Source organism: Cololabis saira, chromosome 10, assembly GCF_033807715.1.
Source record: "Cololabis saira isolate AMF1-May2022 chromosome 10, fColSai1.1, whole genome shotgun sequence".
Classification (NCBI taxonomy): domain Eukaryota; kingdom Metazoa; phylum Chordata; class Actinopteri; order Beloniformes; family Belonidae; genus Cololabis; species Cololabis saira.
The window spans coordinates 35090046-35110278 of NC_084596.1; the positions used below are offsets into that span (position 1 = coordinate 35090046).

At 40.9% G+C, this 20233-nt stretch overlaps 2 protein-coding genes across 2 annotated transcripts; one reads left to right on the plus strand and one right to left on the minus strand.

The window, feature by feature from the left end:
• Positions 1 to 1671: 1671 nt before the first annotated feature.
• Positions 1672 to 8371, minus strand: LOC133452045 (crystallin J1A-like). The gene is made up of 10 exons (XM_061731239.1): positions 8221 to 8371; positions 7670 to 7736; positions 7197 to 7373; positions 6383 to 6481; positions 6188 to 6280; positions 5952 to 6108; positions 5476 to 5591; positions 2773 to 2850; positions 2490 to 2629; positions 1672 to 2395 (listed from the first exon to the last, which is right to left on the minus strand). The coding sequence occupies exons 2-10, from the start codon at positions 7734 to 7736 to the stop codon at positions 2297 to 2299; spliced, it is 1026 nt and encodes a 341-aa protein (XP_061587223.1). The 5' UTR covers positions 8221 to 8371; the 3' UTR covers positions 1672 to 2296.
• A 2166-nt stretch (positions 8372 to 10537) lies between these two features.
• Positions 10538 to 18688, plus strand: casq1a (calsequestrin 1a). The gene is made up of 11 exons (XM_061732756.1): positions 10538 to 10946; positions 13890 to 13983; positions 14133 to 14233; positions 14377 to 14488; positions 14689 to 14762; positions 14859 to 14989; positions 15082 to 15127; positions 15232 to 15286; positions 15364 to 15464; positions 15606 to 15680; positions 17747 to 18688. Exons 1-11 carry the CDS (start codon positions 10710 to 10712, stop codon positions 18014 to 18016), a joined length of 1296 nt encoding a protein of 431 aa, XP_061588740.1. The 5' UTR covers positions 10538 to 10709; the 3' UTR covers positions 18017 to 18688.
• Positions 18689 to 20233: the final 1545 nt, after the last annotated feature.

Here is a 20233-nt window from a genome sequence, read left to right on the forward strand (position 1 = left end):
GTGTGTGTTAAGTGTACTGCTGCCAACAAAGTGAGTTTCCCCACTGAGGGAGAAAATAAAGGACTATCTTATCTTATCTTATCTTATCTAGATATGTATAAAGCTCCGTTTTATGTGTTTTATATATATCTATATCTATATATATATAAAACACATAAAACAGAGCTGCCAATCACGTGACAGCAACACAATACATGTGGACATGTAGTAGTGATGTTTGATTTCCTTTCCGATCCGATATTGAGAAAATTCAGGCTGGTATCGGCAATACCGATTCGATACCAATACATCATGCAAATATACCTAATGTGCCTCTGTTCTATTTTAGATAGCTTAAGAATATAAAACATCAGAGTCACTTATTTAGCTATTTATCTTAAAGTCAGAAGTATACTGAGGTAGCCACCTCAATCACAATTTAGCCGAGCTGTTACAACAACAGGAGTGTTTGAAAAAGGTGTTTCCATCATTAAAAAAATATCCTAAGTGAAATAATAAAACCATCAAAATAAATAAGAGTATATTAAACAAAAATAAAAACTACTATAAAAATGAAAAAAAAGTAGCTCCCAGCAGTGTGTCATTTAGACAAAATCTGAATAGTCTAGTTACTTTCCACTGTATTCCTGTTAATGATATACATCAACACAAATGACTGAAGTATCAAAAGTATCGATATTTTCATTTGAGAATCGATTTTAAAACATGCAGATCTGGTATTGGAAGTATCGATATTTCAGTATTGATCCGCACATCACTAACATGTAGTACAGTCGGACAGTCAAGAGGACTTGCTGAGGTTCAAACCAAGTATTATAAAGGGAATTTAACTGAGCCTGGATGTGGCATGGCTGTTGGTGCCAGAAACTGCTGATCTACTGTGATTTTTCACACACGGGCAACTGTAACGCAAATAACTACTCACTACAACCAAGTTCTGCAGCATACTATCTCTGAACGCACAACACGTTTAACCTTGGAACAGACAGACTACAGGAGCAGAAGAACAGACCAGTTAACACCTGTCAGCCAGGGACAGGAAACTGAGGCTGCAATTCCCACAGACAACTGAAGACAGGAAAAAAGTTGCCTGGTCTGATGAATGTCAACTTCAGCTGCAACATTAAGATGATGGGGTGTGAATCTGGAGAGCATGAATGCATGCCATGCATCCTGCCTCATATCAACAGTTCAGGCTGCTGTTTGTGGTGTAATGGTGTCAGGGTTTATTTTTCTTGACACACTTTGAGACTACCAACTGAGCTCTGCTTAAATGCCAAATACCTAAATATTGTTGCTAAACAGGTCCATCCTTCTATAACCACATAATACACCATGTTTATTTAACTCCAATGGCCTCCAATTTGTATTATGGAAGTGCAGCTGACAAATCTGCAGCTACTGCTGATGCTATAATATTAATATGGACCAAAATCTCTGAGGTTTCCAAATCATTGTTGAATCTATGCCACGAAGAATTAACCTCCTAAGACCTGGCGTACACATCTCTGGTCATCACACATTTCGTTGTCTGTGTCATAATATTTAATTGATTAATAGCAATAAGAGAAAAATAAATTGACCGGGTCTTAAAGCAGTTCTGAAGCCGCAGGGATATAATCCTGTACATCGTTTCCAAATATCTCCTGATTTCATAAAAAAATGGACATCTTGGCATTAAAGGTAGCTGTGGTTTTATTTGCATTCAAAATATACCAGTTACACAATGTAAAATTACACTGAGTGGAATAAAACGTTCATCCTCAGCTTTCATTTCTCAGGTTTGGCACAGCTGAGTGACGTCTACAGTGTTGAACTGTAGAGGCATAATCACTTACACCATCAGGACCATTTGAGGAGCTACCACAGATAATTAAGGCATTGTTATAACAAAAAAAATTCTAGACTGAGTTTTCCTTATTTCACTTGGTGGGGACAAATGACAATATAAAAGTAGACAACGTTTTATCGCAGGAAAACAAAATAATGTAACTAATATTAGATGGATGTGATTGCACATGTTGGAATGAATACAAACACTAGGAAAAGTTAATATACTTGAACTGGAAGTGTAACATAGTAATAGATTTTGTTCTCAATCTGGTCTTTTTAAAACATGAAAAAAAAAAGAAGAAAACCAAAGTTACAGAACATCTGAAGAAGCTTGTTTAACTCTATCAGAACAAAACCATCTAGCTCTTGCCTTATAAAAGTTTAGACAAAAGCCTTCATTTACTGCTCTGAAAAAGCTCAAAAAGTTCTTCAAGGTTCTTATATCACACCGTAACCTCCACAACTACTCAAGGTGTTTGGTAATCTTCTTGGCATGCTCTAACACCAAGTTGTACCGCAGGGTTTTGGTCATCCAGGATTCTGGGATTCCTTCAACCCCCATCTAGAATTAAAAACATCAAATTTAGTATAAGCAACATGACATTAAGTGATGGCACGTTGGTTAAGGTAGCCTTGAGTTAACAGAGAAGTCCGACCTGAGCTCCAAGACATGCTCCGATGAAGGATCCTCTGCTACAGGTGCATCCCCCGCAGCTCATGGTGTCTCTGATGGCTGTATCGTACTTCTCAGCCGTCAGGACTCCGTGCAGCGCTGCCTGAAATGCACCTGGCAAACCTGAAACAACGCCAGCAGCTTTTAACATATTTACCTGCAGGTGTGATTTATAACCTATCAAAGTTACAGGTAATGCTATGAAACCAATATATACCCAATAAGGCTATGTTTTAATAACGACAAGTATTGGCTAGGTAAAATACCTCAGGTGTTTGGAAACACAGTCGGGATTATTTCCTGTGGTGACTTGGATAAATTCTCCTTCACCTGATGAATGTGTCCTAAAAATCACACAGAAAACAGGAGAGAAGTTAATTAAAAAGGATTGACTAATAACTAAAAATGTGATTGGTCAGAGGACTATGAACGTGTGTGAGAGCGTGGGGGCTGCAGGTGGATGTAAGGATTTAGTAGTTTGCACTGGAGATTGTAAAGCCCCTTGAGCACCTGTGGTTAATGTATACTATGTTGTCTTATTTTGTATTTTTGTAGCTTACTATGTTGTGCACTATTCCCTTTGTCCAAGCCAAAATTCTCCCGAGGAAAACAAATGAGACAAGAAGAAAAAAATGTTTTGCTCATTTTTTTAATCTTCCCCAGTGTTATCTACTATTTTATATTCCTCCGTCTGGAAACTCTGAAGCAGCGTGTGACCATCCACGCTGTGACTGCAGGATCACAGACACAACACCCCGGGGCCTTCATCATCATCATCACAGGTGACTTTAACCACGTCTCCCTCTCACCCACACTCCCAACCTTCTACCAGTTTGTAACATGCACCACCCCTGAAAATAAGATGTTAAGGATGCTTCCCTGCCCTGCCCCCACTGGGCAGGTCAGACCACAACCTGGTCCTGCTCTCCCCATCATACCAGCCTGTGGTTCAGCAGCACCCAGTTACCGTGAGGACAGTGAGGACATGGTTGCCCGAGGTCATGGAAACCCTGTGGGGAGCGCTGGAGGCCACGGACTGGGATGCTCTGTATGAGCCACGTGTTGGGGACACGGATGGCCTGACTGACTGTGTCTCTGAGTACAATGGTGCTGCATCGACAGGGTACAAACGGAGCTCAAAAGCAGCATTGGGATGTGCAAGGACAGAAGAAGGCTGGAACGCAGGCTGGAGGATAACAACACCAGGGACGTCTGGGGGGTGAGAGACATCAGTGGCTTCCAGACGAGAGGTGGGGGCGTTGAACATGTGGGTTCAACTCCAGCCCCTCCACCCCGGCAGACCCTCGACTGCCTCTTCAAACAACACCCCCCCACCACAGACCTTTTCACACCTCCCACCCCCAGGACATCCTGACAGGCCCTACAGCCTCCCCAGCAGACACCTCTCACCACCACCCCCATCACCTCCACTCCCCAACCCACTGCTGACATCCACCTCAGAACCTGCCATTTCCACCCCCCTCAGTCTGGACTCCACACCCCATCAAGCCAGGTGAGGAGAGAACACCTCAGTCCACATCATGTTGTTCGACTTCTCGAGCGCCTTCCAAAGCATCCAGCCCAGACGGCTGAAGGCCAGACTGGAGAGGATGCGGGTGAGTCCTCCCCTCATCACTTAGGGTCGATGACTATCTGACGATGAGACCTGCATGTCCTGCATGTTTTAGATGCGTCCCTTTTTTTTATCAAACCATGATACAAGGAGCTGTGTCATCAACAGAACTATCCAGACATTGATGACAAGGTGGTGACGACCGTTAATTAGAATCAGGTGTGTTGATGCAGGGAAACAACTAAAACATGCAGGACTGCGGCCCTCAAGGACCGACTTTGGACACCCCTGATCTAGTTGACCGCTTGCGGGGGGAGAACCACCTGCAGCTGAACGTGGTGAAGGTGAAGGAGATGGCACTCCTTGCTCCCACACCGACCCACAGCCACTCACGCCTGTCGGGACAATTAACGCAACAAAACATATTCCGGATACTGACTGAACAAACTCATCAGGAAGGCCGAGTCTGTTGTTGGCTCTGAGCATGTCACCCTGGAAGAGCTGGTGGAGGAGAGGATGCTGGCAGAACTGCTGGCTATCATGGACAATCCCTCTCACCCCCTCTACAAAACACTGGACAAGCTGCAGAGCTTAGCAACAGACTCATCCATCCTTGCCGCTCTAAGGAACAATACAGGAAATCGTTCCTACCGATTGCAATTAAACTATATAACTCATCCACCTCTGTCAGAGCCACAATCATCACACACCTGGACTGAATCTGTCTGTCACCTGGCACTCTGACTCTTGCCACAGCCTCTTAGCTGTTTATTTATCTTGTGTTTTTTCAAGTGTCAAAGTGTCTTTTCTTTTCTACCCCAGTTTTGTATATTTTTTTTAAATTCTATTATTCTACTAAGACAACAAAGTTTCCCCTTGGGGATGAATAAAGTTATCTATCTCTCTATCAATGTTGTGAAAATTGTTACCAGACAAATGCGGTTATGTTATTACAAATAATGTACATACACAGCTACTCATAAAGTTGGAACGTTTGTTTTTAAAAACAGTTCTCTTTTTTTATTCCTCTTTTCATTTACATTGATTTCATTAAAATATGTTAAAAAGTGTTTTATTCTATTTTTGTGTAACGGTTTAAAATAATAAATACATTTATAAAAATGTTTTCATGAGGCTCGTGAGGCCTCGGTGTCTGGGGGAATGCAGAAAATCTGGAGCATATCAGTATCATGCACAAAGATACTTAGGCATGTGACGAGGCCGGGGGTCATAACAGTGACCTCCAGACCGCCCCACACCCCCACCCTCAACCCCCCGCTACAAATTTATGCTACTTTATCAAAATGAGGAAGGATAAACCTTTAAATCCTGTTCTCATGACTCAGTCGCGTGACTTCAGCAGAGGGGAAGAAACGATGCAGCAGACATCACGTACCAATAGCTGCTCTGTCCAGGTCCTGAGGCTGATTTCTTTTTGGGTCACCCATTTGTTTCAGCACCGCATCCAAAGCTTGTGGATCCGGACCATTCAAGATGAAATGCTCCAGAAACCTGTGGAAATTTAATGTGGTAATGCTCATTACCATTAGCAACTTTACTTGCTATGTCGTATTTCAAATTTAGTCATTTTAATATCTACCTTTCCTACAGCAGTAGGGTGTTTTTTTATGCGTACATATTAAGCATGCATGCCTGAAACTAAGTGAACATATTTGGCCTGTTATTCTGTGCCACAGCAAATACTTTACTTTTAACTTACTGGTGTATCGTAGCTGAGTTTAGAGAGTTTGGAGTGAGTGCTGACTAACTGATTCATTTCCTGTTATATCTTGCCTGGAAAAACTTTAGTTAAACTAAACATGTGGACGGAATATGCTAAAATAAATGTGTGTAAATGGCAGACAAACTAACCTTGCAGCCGCCAGAGTTTCTGCTACACATTCATCGTTGTTCTGGGTGACGCGGGTGGCCTGTTCGACTTTTTCCAGCATCTCAGGCTTACCTGCATAAAAAGCCACGATGGGAGCCAGTTTGGCTATTCCATCAATCTGACAGTCGTTTTCACAGCCTGGTGAAAAGACAACATGTTAGAGTTTTTTTGTTTTTTTTCCACAACATCCACCTCTAAGTAAAAAGAGGAGCTTTACCCGTCTCCTCTTTGCCCGCATCTACGTTCTTTAGGAAGCCCTTCAAACTTCCTTGTCTCCATGGTCCGTCAATGGGCAGCTGAGGTCTTGGCCCTGGTATAAACAAAAACACAAAAAAGACCAGCATTAGCAGCAGGCAGAAGGAGCGTCGTAAAAGTACCAAAAACCTGTAACACCTTCATCCCCATTTTGTACCTCCTTTTTGTCTGTACGGATCATTAATAGGTGTGTCGTACTCGGATCCTGGTCCAAAAAATTTCAGTATGCGTTGCTTCAGGTCTTCAACATTTAGTCCTGGTAAGAGATGTAGAGCAAAATCACATGATTGTAATTACAAATCGAGATCTTCAGTGAAATGAAGGTGTGCAACTAGTAATATACATTTATTTATACATATCTGTCCTTCCCAGACAAGTCTAAACCTGACATTGTTGTGTGAAGTGGCTGTTATTTATCTCGCTATCACACTGCATTTTCTAAATAATATAACATGATATGAGGCGGTTTTAAAACAGCAGCAGCCTTTTCATAAACGTTATAGCTATTGGAGAAATGTTTTTTTGTGAATGTAGTTAATACCATTGCTTTTGTAGGATATTTATACATTACTATTTAAGACAGAGTTTTTCCAACAAGACAGGAGGCATCAGTGATAAAGCTGTTTGACAACCAGTACAGACAGAGAACGTGCAAACATTGGCAAAAATGGTATAATATGAACCACAGTTTATAACGTCAGCCTTCAGAGACCTAAATGAAACACAGAAGAATAAAGCCACTGTGAACTCCACCATTTATAGACCCAACATGTGACTGATGAATTATTAAGTGATTTGGCTGTTACATCACTTCAGCTTTCTCATCTGCAATGCTAATGCAAACAGAGAAAATGCCAATGAAGATATGTTGTCCTTCGAGGAGCTTCCTATTAAAGTTAGAAAGCTACTATAACTGATTGGTTCAAATGCAGCCATCTACTGACATCTAAAGGATAAACATAACAGCCCACCTTCACATTCAGACAGGGACTCCAGCAGGACAAATGCCTGGTCTCCGTAGCAACTCTGTTGGCCCGACTGCCTCCTGTAGAAGGGGTTGGCCGACTCCGCGCGAAACTCAGGGTTTGGATCCTCGGCCAAAATCCCCTTCAGCTTCTGGAGGTCATACACCCAGTGGAGAGGCTGCGCTGCAGAGGACAAATAGCACACATCATTTCACTGAGATTTGAAGAAGGGGTTACTCAATATTTAACCATAATCTGTACACATTGTTTACTGTAATAATGATGAAAACTTGATATCACTAAACCAAACTGTGATACTCCAGCTACCAGAATAAAAAGTTTAAAAAGAAAACCCTTACAATTAAGTTCTTACAACTTAATGAGGATCACAAAAAGCAAGAACGTGAAGAAACAAAGAATTCCTTTATCACCTTAACAGACAGCATTAGTTAAAATGTACAATAAACTTTCATTATTACCTGCAGCATCTGCAACAGCAGATCCCACTATGGCCCCTATGGCTCTGTTGGCCACAGCTGAAGCCATCTGTCAAAACAGGAAAGGCATTAGACGTTTTCTCACAGCAGATATCTTGAATGTCCCAGTGTATCAGTAATGTCCGGTTGGAGAGATGTGTTGTTGTGCAACTGGATCAGAGTCAAGGTTAACTTTCCAGCATCGAACCTGCTTCATACTGGCACACTGTAACTTGTGTGCAATGACAAGCATCTGTTCACAAGCCTGCTAAAATAATTACACTCAACAGGCATTATACAATAGCTGACTATGATAACACGTGACAACCCCGACTATTGCCTGCTGTTTTTCTTTATCATTAAACTCCTGGTTTAAACTCTTTTTTGTAAATTACGGTTAGATAGACCGTAAATATCTTCAGCTGCACATTAGCTAGCCACATTGTTGTTCATCCTTATATAACTATGACAAAATCAGTTTCAATATTACAGACAAAGAACAGTAAAGTAGCAAGTAACGAAATGATAAACATAGAGCAACATTAAAGTCTGACCGTAGCCTTAAAACAAGCAGCCGTTTGTTCCAATCTTCTTCAACTCTTGCAGGTGAATAATGTATCTTTTATTCATCCATAACCCGTGAATCGAGGTGTTGTAATAAAATGTTATGAAAGTGTTGGCGGTTCAGCCCCGCCCCCCGCACCGGTCACGTGATCAGCCCCGACCCCCGCACCGGTCACGTGATCTCTCTACATATTTGTCATAAAACATGTTAAGAAACTTGGGCAATGGGTCTCAAAATAATACGTATGGTAAGTCTTTGAGACATTAAAACATTTAAACATCCAACTAAGTTTACTTCAGCGCTTCCAGAAAGTGGATTTATTATTATTATTATAATTTTTTATTTATTTATTTATTTTTTTATTGAAAATGTTGAATTTACAAACAAACAAGGCACATAAAGCTGCCATGTAGCAAACACATTAGAAAAGGCCTGTACTGAGTGGACAAATTAATGAAATAGGAAATAAAAAATAAAAATAACTAATAAAAAAACTTTAATTCAATTAAATAAATACATTTTCTAAACATCATAAATGTTATGACAAAATAATGACAAACAAAGTAAATAAATGTAGCTTAAAAGAAAACGAGGATAAAAGAAATTTGCAGTTATAATTTCCTTCTGGTAGGGTTATACATCATTTCAATCAGAATCTATTAATTAAAGATAGGTGGGGTTGCAGTGCAGAACTGTACCGCCTCCTCCTCGGCTGTGCCATGGTCAAAAGATGTGCATTGTAGAGGGAAAACATTTTTTCCAATATTTCACTGAACACGGTTTTTTAATAAACATTTCAATGATTTTCTCACACATCTGATGACAACGTAAAGATCCTCCCCCTCAAAGGCTGAGCCTTTCATTGAGTTTGTGTTTGTATGTTGTTTTTGTATCTGTTTAAAATTACATAATTATATTATTTTCATATTTCTCTCTCTTTCTTACTAGCACTAAATTTCCCCTGTAACAAATGCTAAAATGCATCTGACAGGATTACACTGTTGAGAGAAAAAATATAAAGGTTTGCACCGTTTGTTAAGAAATAAAAGTAAAGAGTAAATTGATTTTGCATTTTCCATACCATTCCAACATTTTTTAAATCTGATTTAGGGTTTTGTTTGCTTTTAAACATGTGAGCTGTGTTTGGTGGTTTTTCATTCAGTTCAACAACACATGCTTAAACCGACTGGCTTCAATATATTCTTATTTCGTATTTAGGCCCATTAATGAAGTAAGAACCTTAAAATAGTTACCACAAGAGGTGTTAACGAGGCACACTTGAAACAGTCCCCCGTTTCATGTAGGGCCTGTCTCGTATCACTTCATTGAATTCTTACAGTTAACACAGTTCTCCATTGCTACAGACGCTTGGCTCATTAGCGATAATACACCCGACTATCCAGCATCACATCATTCAACCTCAGCGTATTTCCATTTATTCACATAGACCAAACCATGCTTCTTTAGTGCTTAGGCTCACATCTCTGATTACAGAAGAAAGGGGTGTGTCACATATGTGTGTGTATTATGATATCTAAGCATGTACTTATTTAGGGGCACATCTTGTCTTTCAATTTGTAAACTAATATCACGTGCAACTAGCTTAAGCATATGTGCACACATTGCACAGGATGCATACGTTGTGTACCAAGAAAAAGAAAAAAAAAGCACATCTCCTATAAAATTCTATGTTTAACTTATGTCTTGAGTCAGGGCTAAGTGACACCTATATGCACAGAAGCCTAAGCAGGTGCACCTCCCTGTCCTCTCCTCACTCCATGTCCCCGAGTGACCCAGCTTCACATTCTAGCGCTGCACCGATGCCAGCAACAGCAAATTAGACACCACCAGCAGCCCCCCTGATATGTGCTTGTCTGTCCTACATCCAGTATTTTTAGCAAGGATCCAGACCTCCATCTTCACTTAATAAGGAAAAAAGAGGGCCTCGTATTTGCAGGCGCCTCAAAACCTATGTCAGCACTCTTCTTCTTCATTTGCACAAAAAGCAGACCGACACGTTCAAATACACTCAGCTCACGCGTCATGTCCCCACACCTGAATAATTGTTTTTCCATGCTCTGTGCCTGCAGAAAAGATGGATGGGCTTCGTTGTCTAACTGCTCCTCACTTATACAGGTCTGTAATGTACACTCAAGCATGCACGCAAACACACGTACACAGCTGTAATCACAGTAACTGCCTTGGCCCTGCCTCATCCTTCTCAAGCCTGATTACGCCCCACTCAGAAAAGCACCTATCTCAAACTTAGCCCAGCCCCTCTTGCCCCCTGCACCCCACTGTCAAGTTTCCCATGAGGGGTTTTTAATAAGGTGGATCCAGGAGTTGGTCTTGCTCTCTCCTGGGTGACGTGGATTGGAAGGGGTTCTGCATACTTTCTTCATACTGTCTTTGTAATCCCACTTCAAGAAGAAATACACGCAACTGTAAACAAACCTAAATTGCGGTAGAAAAGGAGCCATGAAGTGGAGCTGGGTGCTTGTGGCAGTTTTGCTGTCCTTTGGGGGACTATCACTGGGTGAGGAGAGTTTGGATTTCCCAGAGTATGATGGCAAGGACCGCGTCCATGAGCTCAACGACAAGAACTATAAGGCTGTGATGAAGAAATACGATGTCATGGTGGTGTACCACCATGACCACCCCGGATCCAGCCGCGTTGCCCAGAGAGAGTTCGAGTCTGAGGAGCTGGCCCTTGAGGTGGGTTGAGATGACAGCTTTAAGTATGAAAAGTTGACACATTATACAGACTTGAAACTGATCGTGACATTTTTGTTTAGAGACTGAAAGAGTTTGACTTTAGGCTTTAGTGCATGAATTTGATGAAAACACAGAAAATAACTGATTTGTGAAGAGTCATTGACATATGCAAGAAACAAGAGTAGATGTCCGCTGGATGCTTTTTTTTATTTCTAGGTGCTGAAAAGTGGCCTTTATTGATTCAAAAATGCTGATAAGTGATGAGTTACTGACAAGAAGTGTCCTTTAGCAATGGTTAACATGTGCATATGGCATGTGTTTGTGTTCGTGCGTGTTTGTGAGGGATGTGATGCATTTTATCACACATCAATCACACCTTAGTCCTCTTCTTAGCCAAGCTACTCAGCAGTTTCATCACATTCATTTCACAGACATGACATCACACTTCAAGGTAAAGAGTGAGTGTCAGCTCTCAAAGTGTCAAACTTAACAAGGCTGGTTCTCACATTACGGACAAATTTACTGGATATCGGGTGTCACGTATCACCATTCCACAATTGCCAGGAATAGTTTGGCTTTTTTTTAAATCCAAGACATTTCCACACTTGTAAAGCCATAAACATTTAGGCCTCTAACAGTTATGGTGAAAAACAGAGAACGAGAACACAAGTGAGTTTTTATTCATCCCAAAAACCAGTTGTGGCATTATTTGAAGAAATATTGAATCTATTTGCATTGATTAAAAAAGGGGGTTGCAGTTGATTTATTGAATCTCTTGGATCGTGTCGCAAAAGAAATCCTTGGCGTGTGAGCCATGTCAAAGCTGTAGCCTTTGCATACTTGTTTACATGAACATACTTTGAAGAGACTTGCAAAGGTGGCTTGTGCTTTAAAGTTTGTCAGTAAAAAACATGCAAAGTTCACAACCTGCATGTAACTTTAAAAAAGATTTGTCTGAGTTACAGAGGAGGGAATAAGGAACCTTCAACAAAATTGTAAAAGATTGATGTTCTCTCTCCGACTCATTCCTGCGATTGTTGAAAATATCATTTTTTTATTTTTAACAAGTTAACACATAAATATGTTGATTTACATAAACATGGATAGAAACTTGGCATAAAGTCTATTCAATTACTATCTCAGACAAAAGGTCTGGATGAAGTGTGGAGGAAAATAGTTTTTATGGAAAATAGAATTTTAGGGAAATATTAATAGCTCCAACCACAAGAGAATCCTGAGAGAGGCCGTCCGCAGGATATCATATCATCTGTGCAGCCTCTAGTGTCTCTCGGAGGGGCACCAGTCTTGGGGCTGCGGTCAGTGCTGGAAGCACCGGCTCCAATAATGCCTATTCAGCTCTACGCTGTGATTGACACTTGCAGTACTGTACTTGTCAGCGGATCCCTGAGGACTGAGCATCAGCGCTGCCTCGCCAAAATAGTCCTTGGGCTGGTGTAGCTGCTGGAACTAAATTTATCTTGAGCTGCTTTTGTGGTGGGTTAAGCGCCTTGAGGGGTTGTGTTTCTCCTCCCGAATGTATTGGGATTTACATTTAATGAGTTTTATTATTAGTAAAGGGCAACAGTAGAAGGTGCAACATATCTGAGGGCAAGGTGCATTCTAGGTTTTAATGATTAGCCAATTAACATATGACAAGATGATAGAAAAACCTCCTAAGTGAGTGTTTTCTCTTTTAGTAATTTAAAACTGAGTTACTTGTTAAAATGGCCTCTCAAAGGGTTATTCATCTATGTGATTTAGATCAAATATTTGATCATTTACCATCTCAGTTTAAGTACTTACCGTCTAAACATTAAATACTTTTATATTGCAGTGCAAATTAAAGCAGATACATAGCAGATTCATCATGATAGAGAAGCATACAATTGGAAGAGCTGTTTACAGTACAGTACAGGAAGAACTGGTTTCACATCAGAAGGAAAATGTTATTTCCATTGAAAGAAATCCATCTTCCAGTATTTTAAACATGGAGACTCCAAGAGTTTCAGCTGGAGAGTAAATACTAACATCCAAAATCGATTTTAACATGTTTTACATATTACATTACATATTACTATACCAAAACATATTAGTGTATTTATTCCATTTTTATTCAAGTGCAGAGACAGAGAAACAATTAGATCAAGCTTATCATATCCTGAAATCCTGAAACTGATTTTTGAGATTTTTAAACGTTTACTCTTAAAAAGTTTATTTTTAAGCATTTTAAATGCTTGAATGCTGTGGTTTGCAAAAGGGTAGTGCACTACAACAAATATAGTCAATTTAAAACAACAACTTATTTTCCTTAGTAAATCTTTTTGGTAAAGTCTGCAGTAACAGTCAAGGCCACTTTTCTGGTTAAACCCGTCTGCAGCTCCATCAAGTTAAAAGTAAGGCCTCGACTCAGCTACACAATAAACTGCAAGACAGTCTGGTTAGTCTGACTGTGTGTGCCAGTAGAAACAGCTGCTCAAGATCTCTGACACCAGCGTGTGCAGAAGTGTGTGTGTGTGTGTGTGTGTGTGTGTGTGTGTGTGTGTGTGTGTGTGTGTGTGTGTGTGTGTGTGTGTGTGTGTGTGTGTGTGTGTGTGTGTGTGTGTGTGCGTGTACTTTACCCTTCAAATGCACTGGGATGGCCCTCAAACCTCTTCCTCAATGCAGTTTGGCTGTGGGTGCGTCACTGCTATTGGTGGAATCAGCTGTCAGTCAAGTGGTTCAAGTTTCACACAGATTTAGAAAGTGCATAAGCAGCTCTCTAAAAAGCAGGCTTTTATGGTAATGAAACGAAAGAGTGCAACTGCTCTGTCAAAAATTATTCATAAAAGTTTATCGAGCTTTCAAAATCTGGAAACGCACAGCCATGTGACCGCATGTTTAATTACCCTGAGCTGATAAATCACAACTGTCTTCTTTTTACATGACAGTATTTCTGTTTTGCAGCGTGCAGCCCAAGTCCTGGAAGAGCTGAATGATGAGGATATTGGAGTCGGTGTCCTTGATGCAAAGATAGACAGGGCTGTTGCGAAGAAATTAGGTAACTGTGACGGCAGGCACATAGCTCACTTTAAAAAAACATCAGCCGGCACAGACCTGTCTATGTGGATGTGATGTATAATTCAGAAGGATGTTTTACAATGAAATAGAGTGCAAAAAACACAAAATGCATCTACTATTTTTACACAGGCCTTCATGAGTCCGACGCCATCTTTATCTTCACGGACGATGAAGTCATCGAGTATGATGGGGAGCTTGAAGCAGACACTCTCGTGGAGTTCATCTATGATGTTCGTGAGGATATGATCTCCCAGTTAATACCCTGCCTTATATTGGAAAAGGAAAAAAAAATCTACATGCGCTTTGCTCTCAAAAAATATGCAAAAATTCTTACTCTGGTTCCCTGTTTTCCTTGTTTCCACTTCTTTTACAGCTCCTCGAGGACCCAGTGGAAATTATTGACAATAGCAGAGAACTGAGGGGCTTTCAAAATATCGACGAGGACATCAAATTGGTGGGCTACTTTAAGAGTCACAAGTCAGAACGTAAGAATCTGTACTGAGCTGACGTGATTAAACTTGTAACAAGTAACAGCTTTATAGATCTGAGAGCTCCTAACTCCATTTTGGTTGCAGCTGTTATTTTAAATGAACAACAATAATGATGACAGCTACACGTTTGCTTTCTTGAATATCTCCTACATTGATCCAATTGATGGAAGTAACACATGCTTGAATCATTTCAGATTTCGAGGCCTTTGCTGATGCTGCTGAAGAATTTCATCCTCACGTCAAGTTCTTTGCCACTTTCAGTAGTAAGGTTCGTAATTAAGATATGATTGTTATTGTAGTTTTATATATCCCTTACCAATGTATCATTCAGGCTCATACGGTGTTTCTAACACTTTGGTTATAGGTTGCCAAGGCCCTGGAGCTTAAACTTAATGAAGTGGACTTCTATGAACCCTTCCTGGACGATCCAGTCGTCATCCCTGGAAAACCTTACTCAGAGGAGGAGCTGGTGAAATTCATTGAAGACAATGACAGGTAAGGTGTAGTTGTAGAAATGTTCGATGCTTAACACATTTCTGACTAAATAGTCAAATGTTTAAATCTCTAATGGATCTCTGCTTGTCAAGACCAACCCTGAGGAAGCTGCAACCCCACAACATGTATGAGATCTGGGTAAGAGCATTTGATCTCCCCGCTCTATGACAATTTGAATATTTTCAATTCTTCTTCTGCCCCATAAAGCTCAGTTATCTTCTGTTTTGTTTTGTTTTTCACAGGAAGATCACATTGATGGTGAACACATCGTTGCTTTTGCAGAAGAGTCGGATATAGGTAAAGGGAACTTCAAATTAAACGGAAACGTCTTGCAGTTTGGTCTTGGCTGAAGCGTGATCTTCTCTTCTCTACAGATGGTTATGAGTTCTTGGAGATTCTGAAGCATGTTGTTGAGGAAAATGCAGATAACCATGACCTCAGCATTATCTGGATTGACCCAGATGATTTCCCTCTGGTGAGAAAATGATGCAGAGCAGCGTTGTTGCTGGAGACCAGACAAGAAGCAGTCAAGCAACAGAAAAAAATAAATCTGATTTGAAGTCTAGGATGTAAACTGTTCTCCAGTAAATGTCTATCATTTATTAACTCTCTACAGCTCGTGCCACACTGGGAAAAGACCTTTGGCATTGACCTGTCCCACCCACAAATTGGTGTTGTTGAGGCTGATGATGTGAGTATACATTTTTTAATGTTTTTTTTTTTTAAATCAGGATCTTTGTTTGTTTTTCTGCATTCATTCAGAAATTTGTAACATATGCTAATTTAGTTTTTAATATGCACTTGATGTAAACTTTAGACTTTAACAGCTTTTATAACGATAACATGCACAATTGAATGCCCAGTCAAAGTCAAATCATCATGGTGAATCTTTAGCATGCATTTATCCCAACCCTGGGGTCATGTCTTAAAGGTTAATTTCAATTCAATTCAATTTTATTTATATAGCATCTATTGCAACAGAAGTTGGATCTTTCCAGAGACCCAGAAAACGACCCCCGAGCAATTATTACATAGACATAACATAAACAGTGGCAGGTAAAAAACTCCCCTAGTGGGAGAAAAACCTTAAGTCAAACAGTGGCAAGAAAAACTCCCCTTTAGGAGGGAAAAAACCTCCTGCTGGAGGACAGCTGGTCAGAGCAGGAAAAGAGAAAACAGACAGAGAGAATGAAGAACAGAGAAAGGAGATCTGCTGGTCTATCCTCAGTCCTCATACTGCTTGGCCTATCTGCTGCCTTTGACACGGTCAACCTTCACATCCTCCTCTCCTCACTGTCAACGCTTGGCATTTCAGGATCTGTCCTCTTGTGGTTCATGTCTTACCTCGCAGGAAGATCCTTCAGAGTATCATGGCAAGGACGATGCCACAGGGATCAATACTTGGCTCTTTTCTTTTATCACTATACACTATACAACTCTTCACTAGGTGAAATCATCAGCTCTCATGGCTTCTCCTACCACTGCTATGCTGATGACACCCAGCTCTTCCTTTCCTTCCCACCTGGTGACACTGCCATCTCAATGTGAATATCGGCCTGTCTTTCTGATATCTCTGCACGGATGAAGGACCGCCAACCTTCAGCTAAATCTGTCCAAGACTGAGCTTATTGTGTGTCCAGCCAGTCACTCCTTACCTCCTCAGATAAGCGTGCAGCTGGATTCCACCACACTTGTGCCCACGTCTTCTGCTAGGAATCTTGGTGTCATATTAGACAGCCAGCTGACCTTTAAGGACCACGTTGCCTCAGTTTTCCGGTCTTGCGGTTCCGCTCTTTGCAACATCAGGAAAATCAGACCCTACCTGACAAAACATACGACACAGCTCTTGGTTCAGGCTCTGGTCATGTCACGTATTGACTACTGAAATTCCTTGTTGGTCGGCCTTCCTGCATGCTCAATTAAACCTCTCCAGATGATCCAGAAGCTCATGTCACTCCACTGCTAATCTCTCTGCACTGGCTTCCAGTTGCAGCACGCATCAAGTTCAAAGCTCTGCTTCTGGCTACCAAACAATCACCCAAACGGCTCCTGACCTTCTCTCATTCATCCAGAGCTACACTCCCTCTCCACAGCTCCGCTCAGCCAGTGAAAGACGCCTGATGCTTCCACCGCAACGTGGCCTGAAATCAGTAGCAAGACTCTTCTCCTCCATTGTTCCCCGATGGTGGAATGACCTACCAAACTCGGTCTGATCGGCAGGGTCTGTACCTACTTTTAAGAGCAAGCTAAAGCACTGCAGGTCAGGATGTCAGCAGGCATCTACCAGACATCCAAACAGACAGGTGGAAGCAGCAGTGGGATGATCAGAGGGGGGGACTGCAGGTCAGCATGCAGCTCCTGAAGCTCTGGCCTGCAAACATGTACAGAAGAGAAAAGGAGGGGGGTGGCAGGACAACAAACTATGAGAACAATGGAGAAGAATGATGGTTATGAGATACTTATAATTAATAAATGAGAAAGGAAGAGGAGAGAAGGAGGGTAAGAGGCACCACCCAGTGGATCATGTCGGTGTCCCCCTGTAACGTAGCTCTATAACAGCATATCTACAACAAAGCTATGTTTGAGACAGAGATAGTCTTGTTCTATAGCTGCAGCTATTACCCTGTAGACCTTTTATTTATGCTTCAATGTCTCTACGTCCTGTACGACAAAAGGCTCATGAATTCCCGTTCATAAAACCACTCCCCAGAGGCACCGAAGCCGAGTTGTCCATCGATTGTTCTTGTTGCTGTGCAGGCTGACAGTGTGTGGCTGGATATGGACGATGGGGATGACCTGCCATCTGTAGATGAGCTGGAGGACTGGCTTGAAGATGTTTTGTCAGGTGAAATAGATCCTGATCATGACGACGACGACGATGATGATGATGACGATGATGATGATGATGATGACGACGATGATGATGACGATGATGATGATGACGACGACGATGATGACGACGACGATGATGACGACGACGATGACGACGACGATGATGATGATGATGACGACGATGATGATTATTAAATTAATAATAGTTTACTCTTCAAGTCTGACCAATGCAGTTCCAAGAGTCAACATCATTAACTCTAACAAAACATCCTCTTTTGTAACTTTTTCTTATGCTGAACTTGTCCGTTCATGTTGATATCTAATTACATCTCCCTGTCTCTGCATCTCACCACCACAATATTCCACTGTTTGTTTGTCCCCCTCACTGACTTATTTCTTTGATCCTCCATGTACCAAAATACTCCAAAGATGTCACAGTACCTTTATTCCCACTTGTTACACTGTCTGTGACAATAAAAAAAAAAGAAAAGCTATTCTTCCAAAATCTACTGCAATTGAGTTTTGTATTATTAAAGTTTTTATTTTCCTAAGCACTGGAAGGGTTGCATTGTTTTATACGATGTGTCCAAGTCCATCTGTGGAGTCTTTTGCTGTTCCTACCTTTTAGTTTACCCCAGTAATGAATTGACAGAGATCAGATCCAAAGGTGCTAGCAGTCTATAATGTAAACTCAGTGTGATGCTGTACACTGAAAGTGCTGTACATCATATGGATGGATGTTTTATATGATCATTGTGAATTATCATAATATATGAATGAATTATAACAACAGCAAGATTCTATTTTTGTAACAGGAAAGTTTTAAGTTACTGTAAAGTCTTAAATAAATGACAGTTTGGAAAGAAACCCAACTATTGTAGTTTTTAAACGTGGAAATGTGTGACGCATGCATGAGTTTGATTACATGATAATCGGAAAAATGTGTACGCTTTGTCATAAAGGTATAGTAAGGATAAGTAGAGACAAAGCAGACTATAATTTGTCCACTTTCAGGTGGTGAATGTCAAGTAAAATTTTAAATTCTCAACATGAGCTAAACTGTATACCAGAATATACTTAAAATAAAAAAAAATGTTAATCAGATCATTCTCTTTCAATCAAAATGACAATTGTTGTACAATGCACCCAAATAAATAAATGAATACAAAAGGATGATGTGTAAAATCTAAATAAAACCAGAATGCAATGATTTGAATCTCCTAAACACTTATTTTATTCCCAATAGAATACAACAACATATCAGAAGCTGAAAATGAGACATTTTGCTCTTTCATGGGAAATATTATCTCATTTTGAATTTGACAGTAACGAAACACCTCCAAAAGTTGAAATAGGGTGATGTTTTAGCAGAGGAACGTTGTCCCGTTCTTGTCTGATGCAGGATTCTAGCTGCTCAACAGTCCTGGGTCTTTTCTGCTGGATTTCTTTGTTTCATGATGTGCCAAATATTGGTGAACGGTGTGGACTGCAGGCTGGTCAGTTCAGCACCCAGACTTCTCATGTTGTTGTTGTGTTGGGGGAAATTTCACATTGTCTTGCTGAAATATTCAAGGCCTTCTCCAAAAGAAGCGTTGACTTGATGGGAGCAGATGTTGCTGTAAAACCTCTTTGTACTTTTCAGCGGTAGCTGGTACTCTATGTACAAGCAAACACAGTATGCATTATGGATGGAGAGTTGTGGAGACACACAAATAAATAATATCTAACTATAAATAGGACGATTAGATGCATACAAATATGCACACATACCTATATTCACTATATTCATATATATATGTATATATACAAATTACAGAGAGGAAGCGTCTGATTCTCTTAGGGAGGAGTTATAAAGCTTGATGGCCACAGGCAAGAATGAGTTCATGTGGCGCTCTGTGGTGCATCTGGGTGAGAGGAGTCTCCTCTACTGGGCCAGTGTGTCATATGGACATTGTCCAATATGGAGTGAAGCCTGGACAGCATCCTCCTCTCTGTCACGGTTGTCAGGGAGTCCAGCTCCTCCCCCATGACATTGGCAATGCAGCTCTCGTGGGCAAAGAAAGGGAAGAAAAGGAACAGCAACAATACAATAAAGTACAATAAATACAATAAACTTTAAAATATGTTATAAAATACAATGAAAATGTGCATGTGAGTGCTCTTGTGCGGCTATGAGGCGGGTGGGTGAATGTGTATTGCTGTTGGGAGGGAGGTGTCAGGATGTGTGTGTGTGTGAATGTCTGAAGGGTGGTGAGGTGTGTGAGGTGGGCTGCAGGGGGATGAAGGCTCTGACAGCTCTGGGGCAAAGCTGTCCCTCAGCCTGTTTCTTGTAGTCCGTATGTATCTGTACCGCTTGCCTGATGGAAGCAGTACAAACAATCGGTGGCTGGGGTCTGTGGGGATGGACCTTCA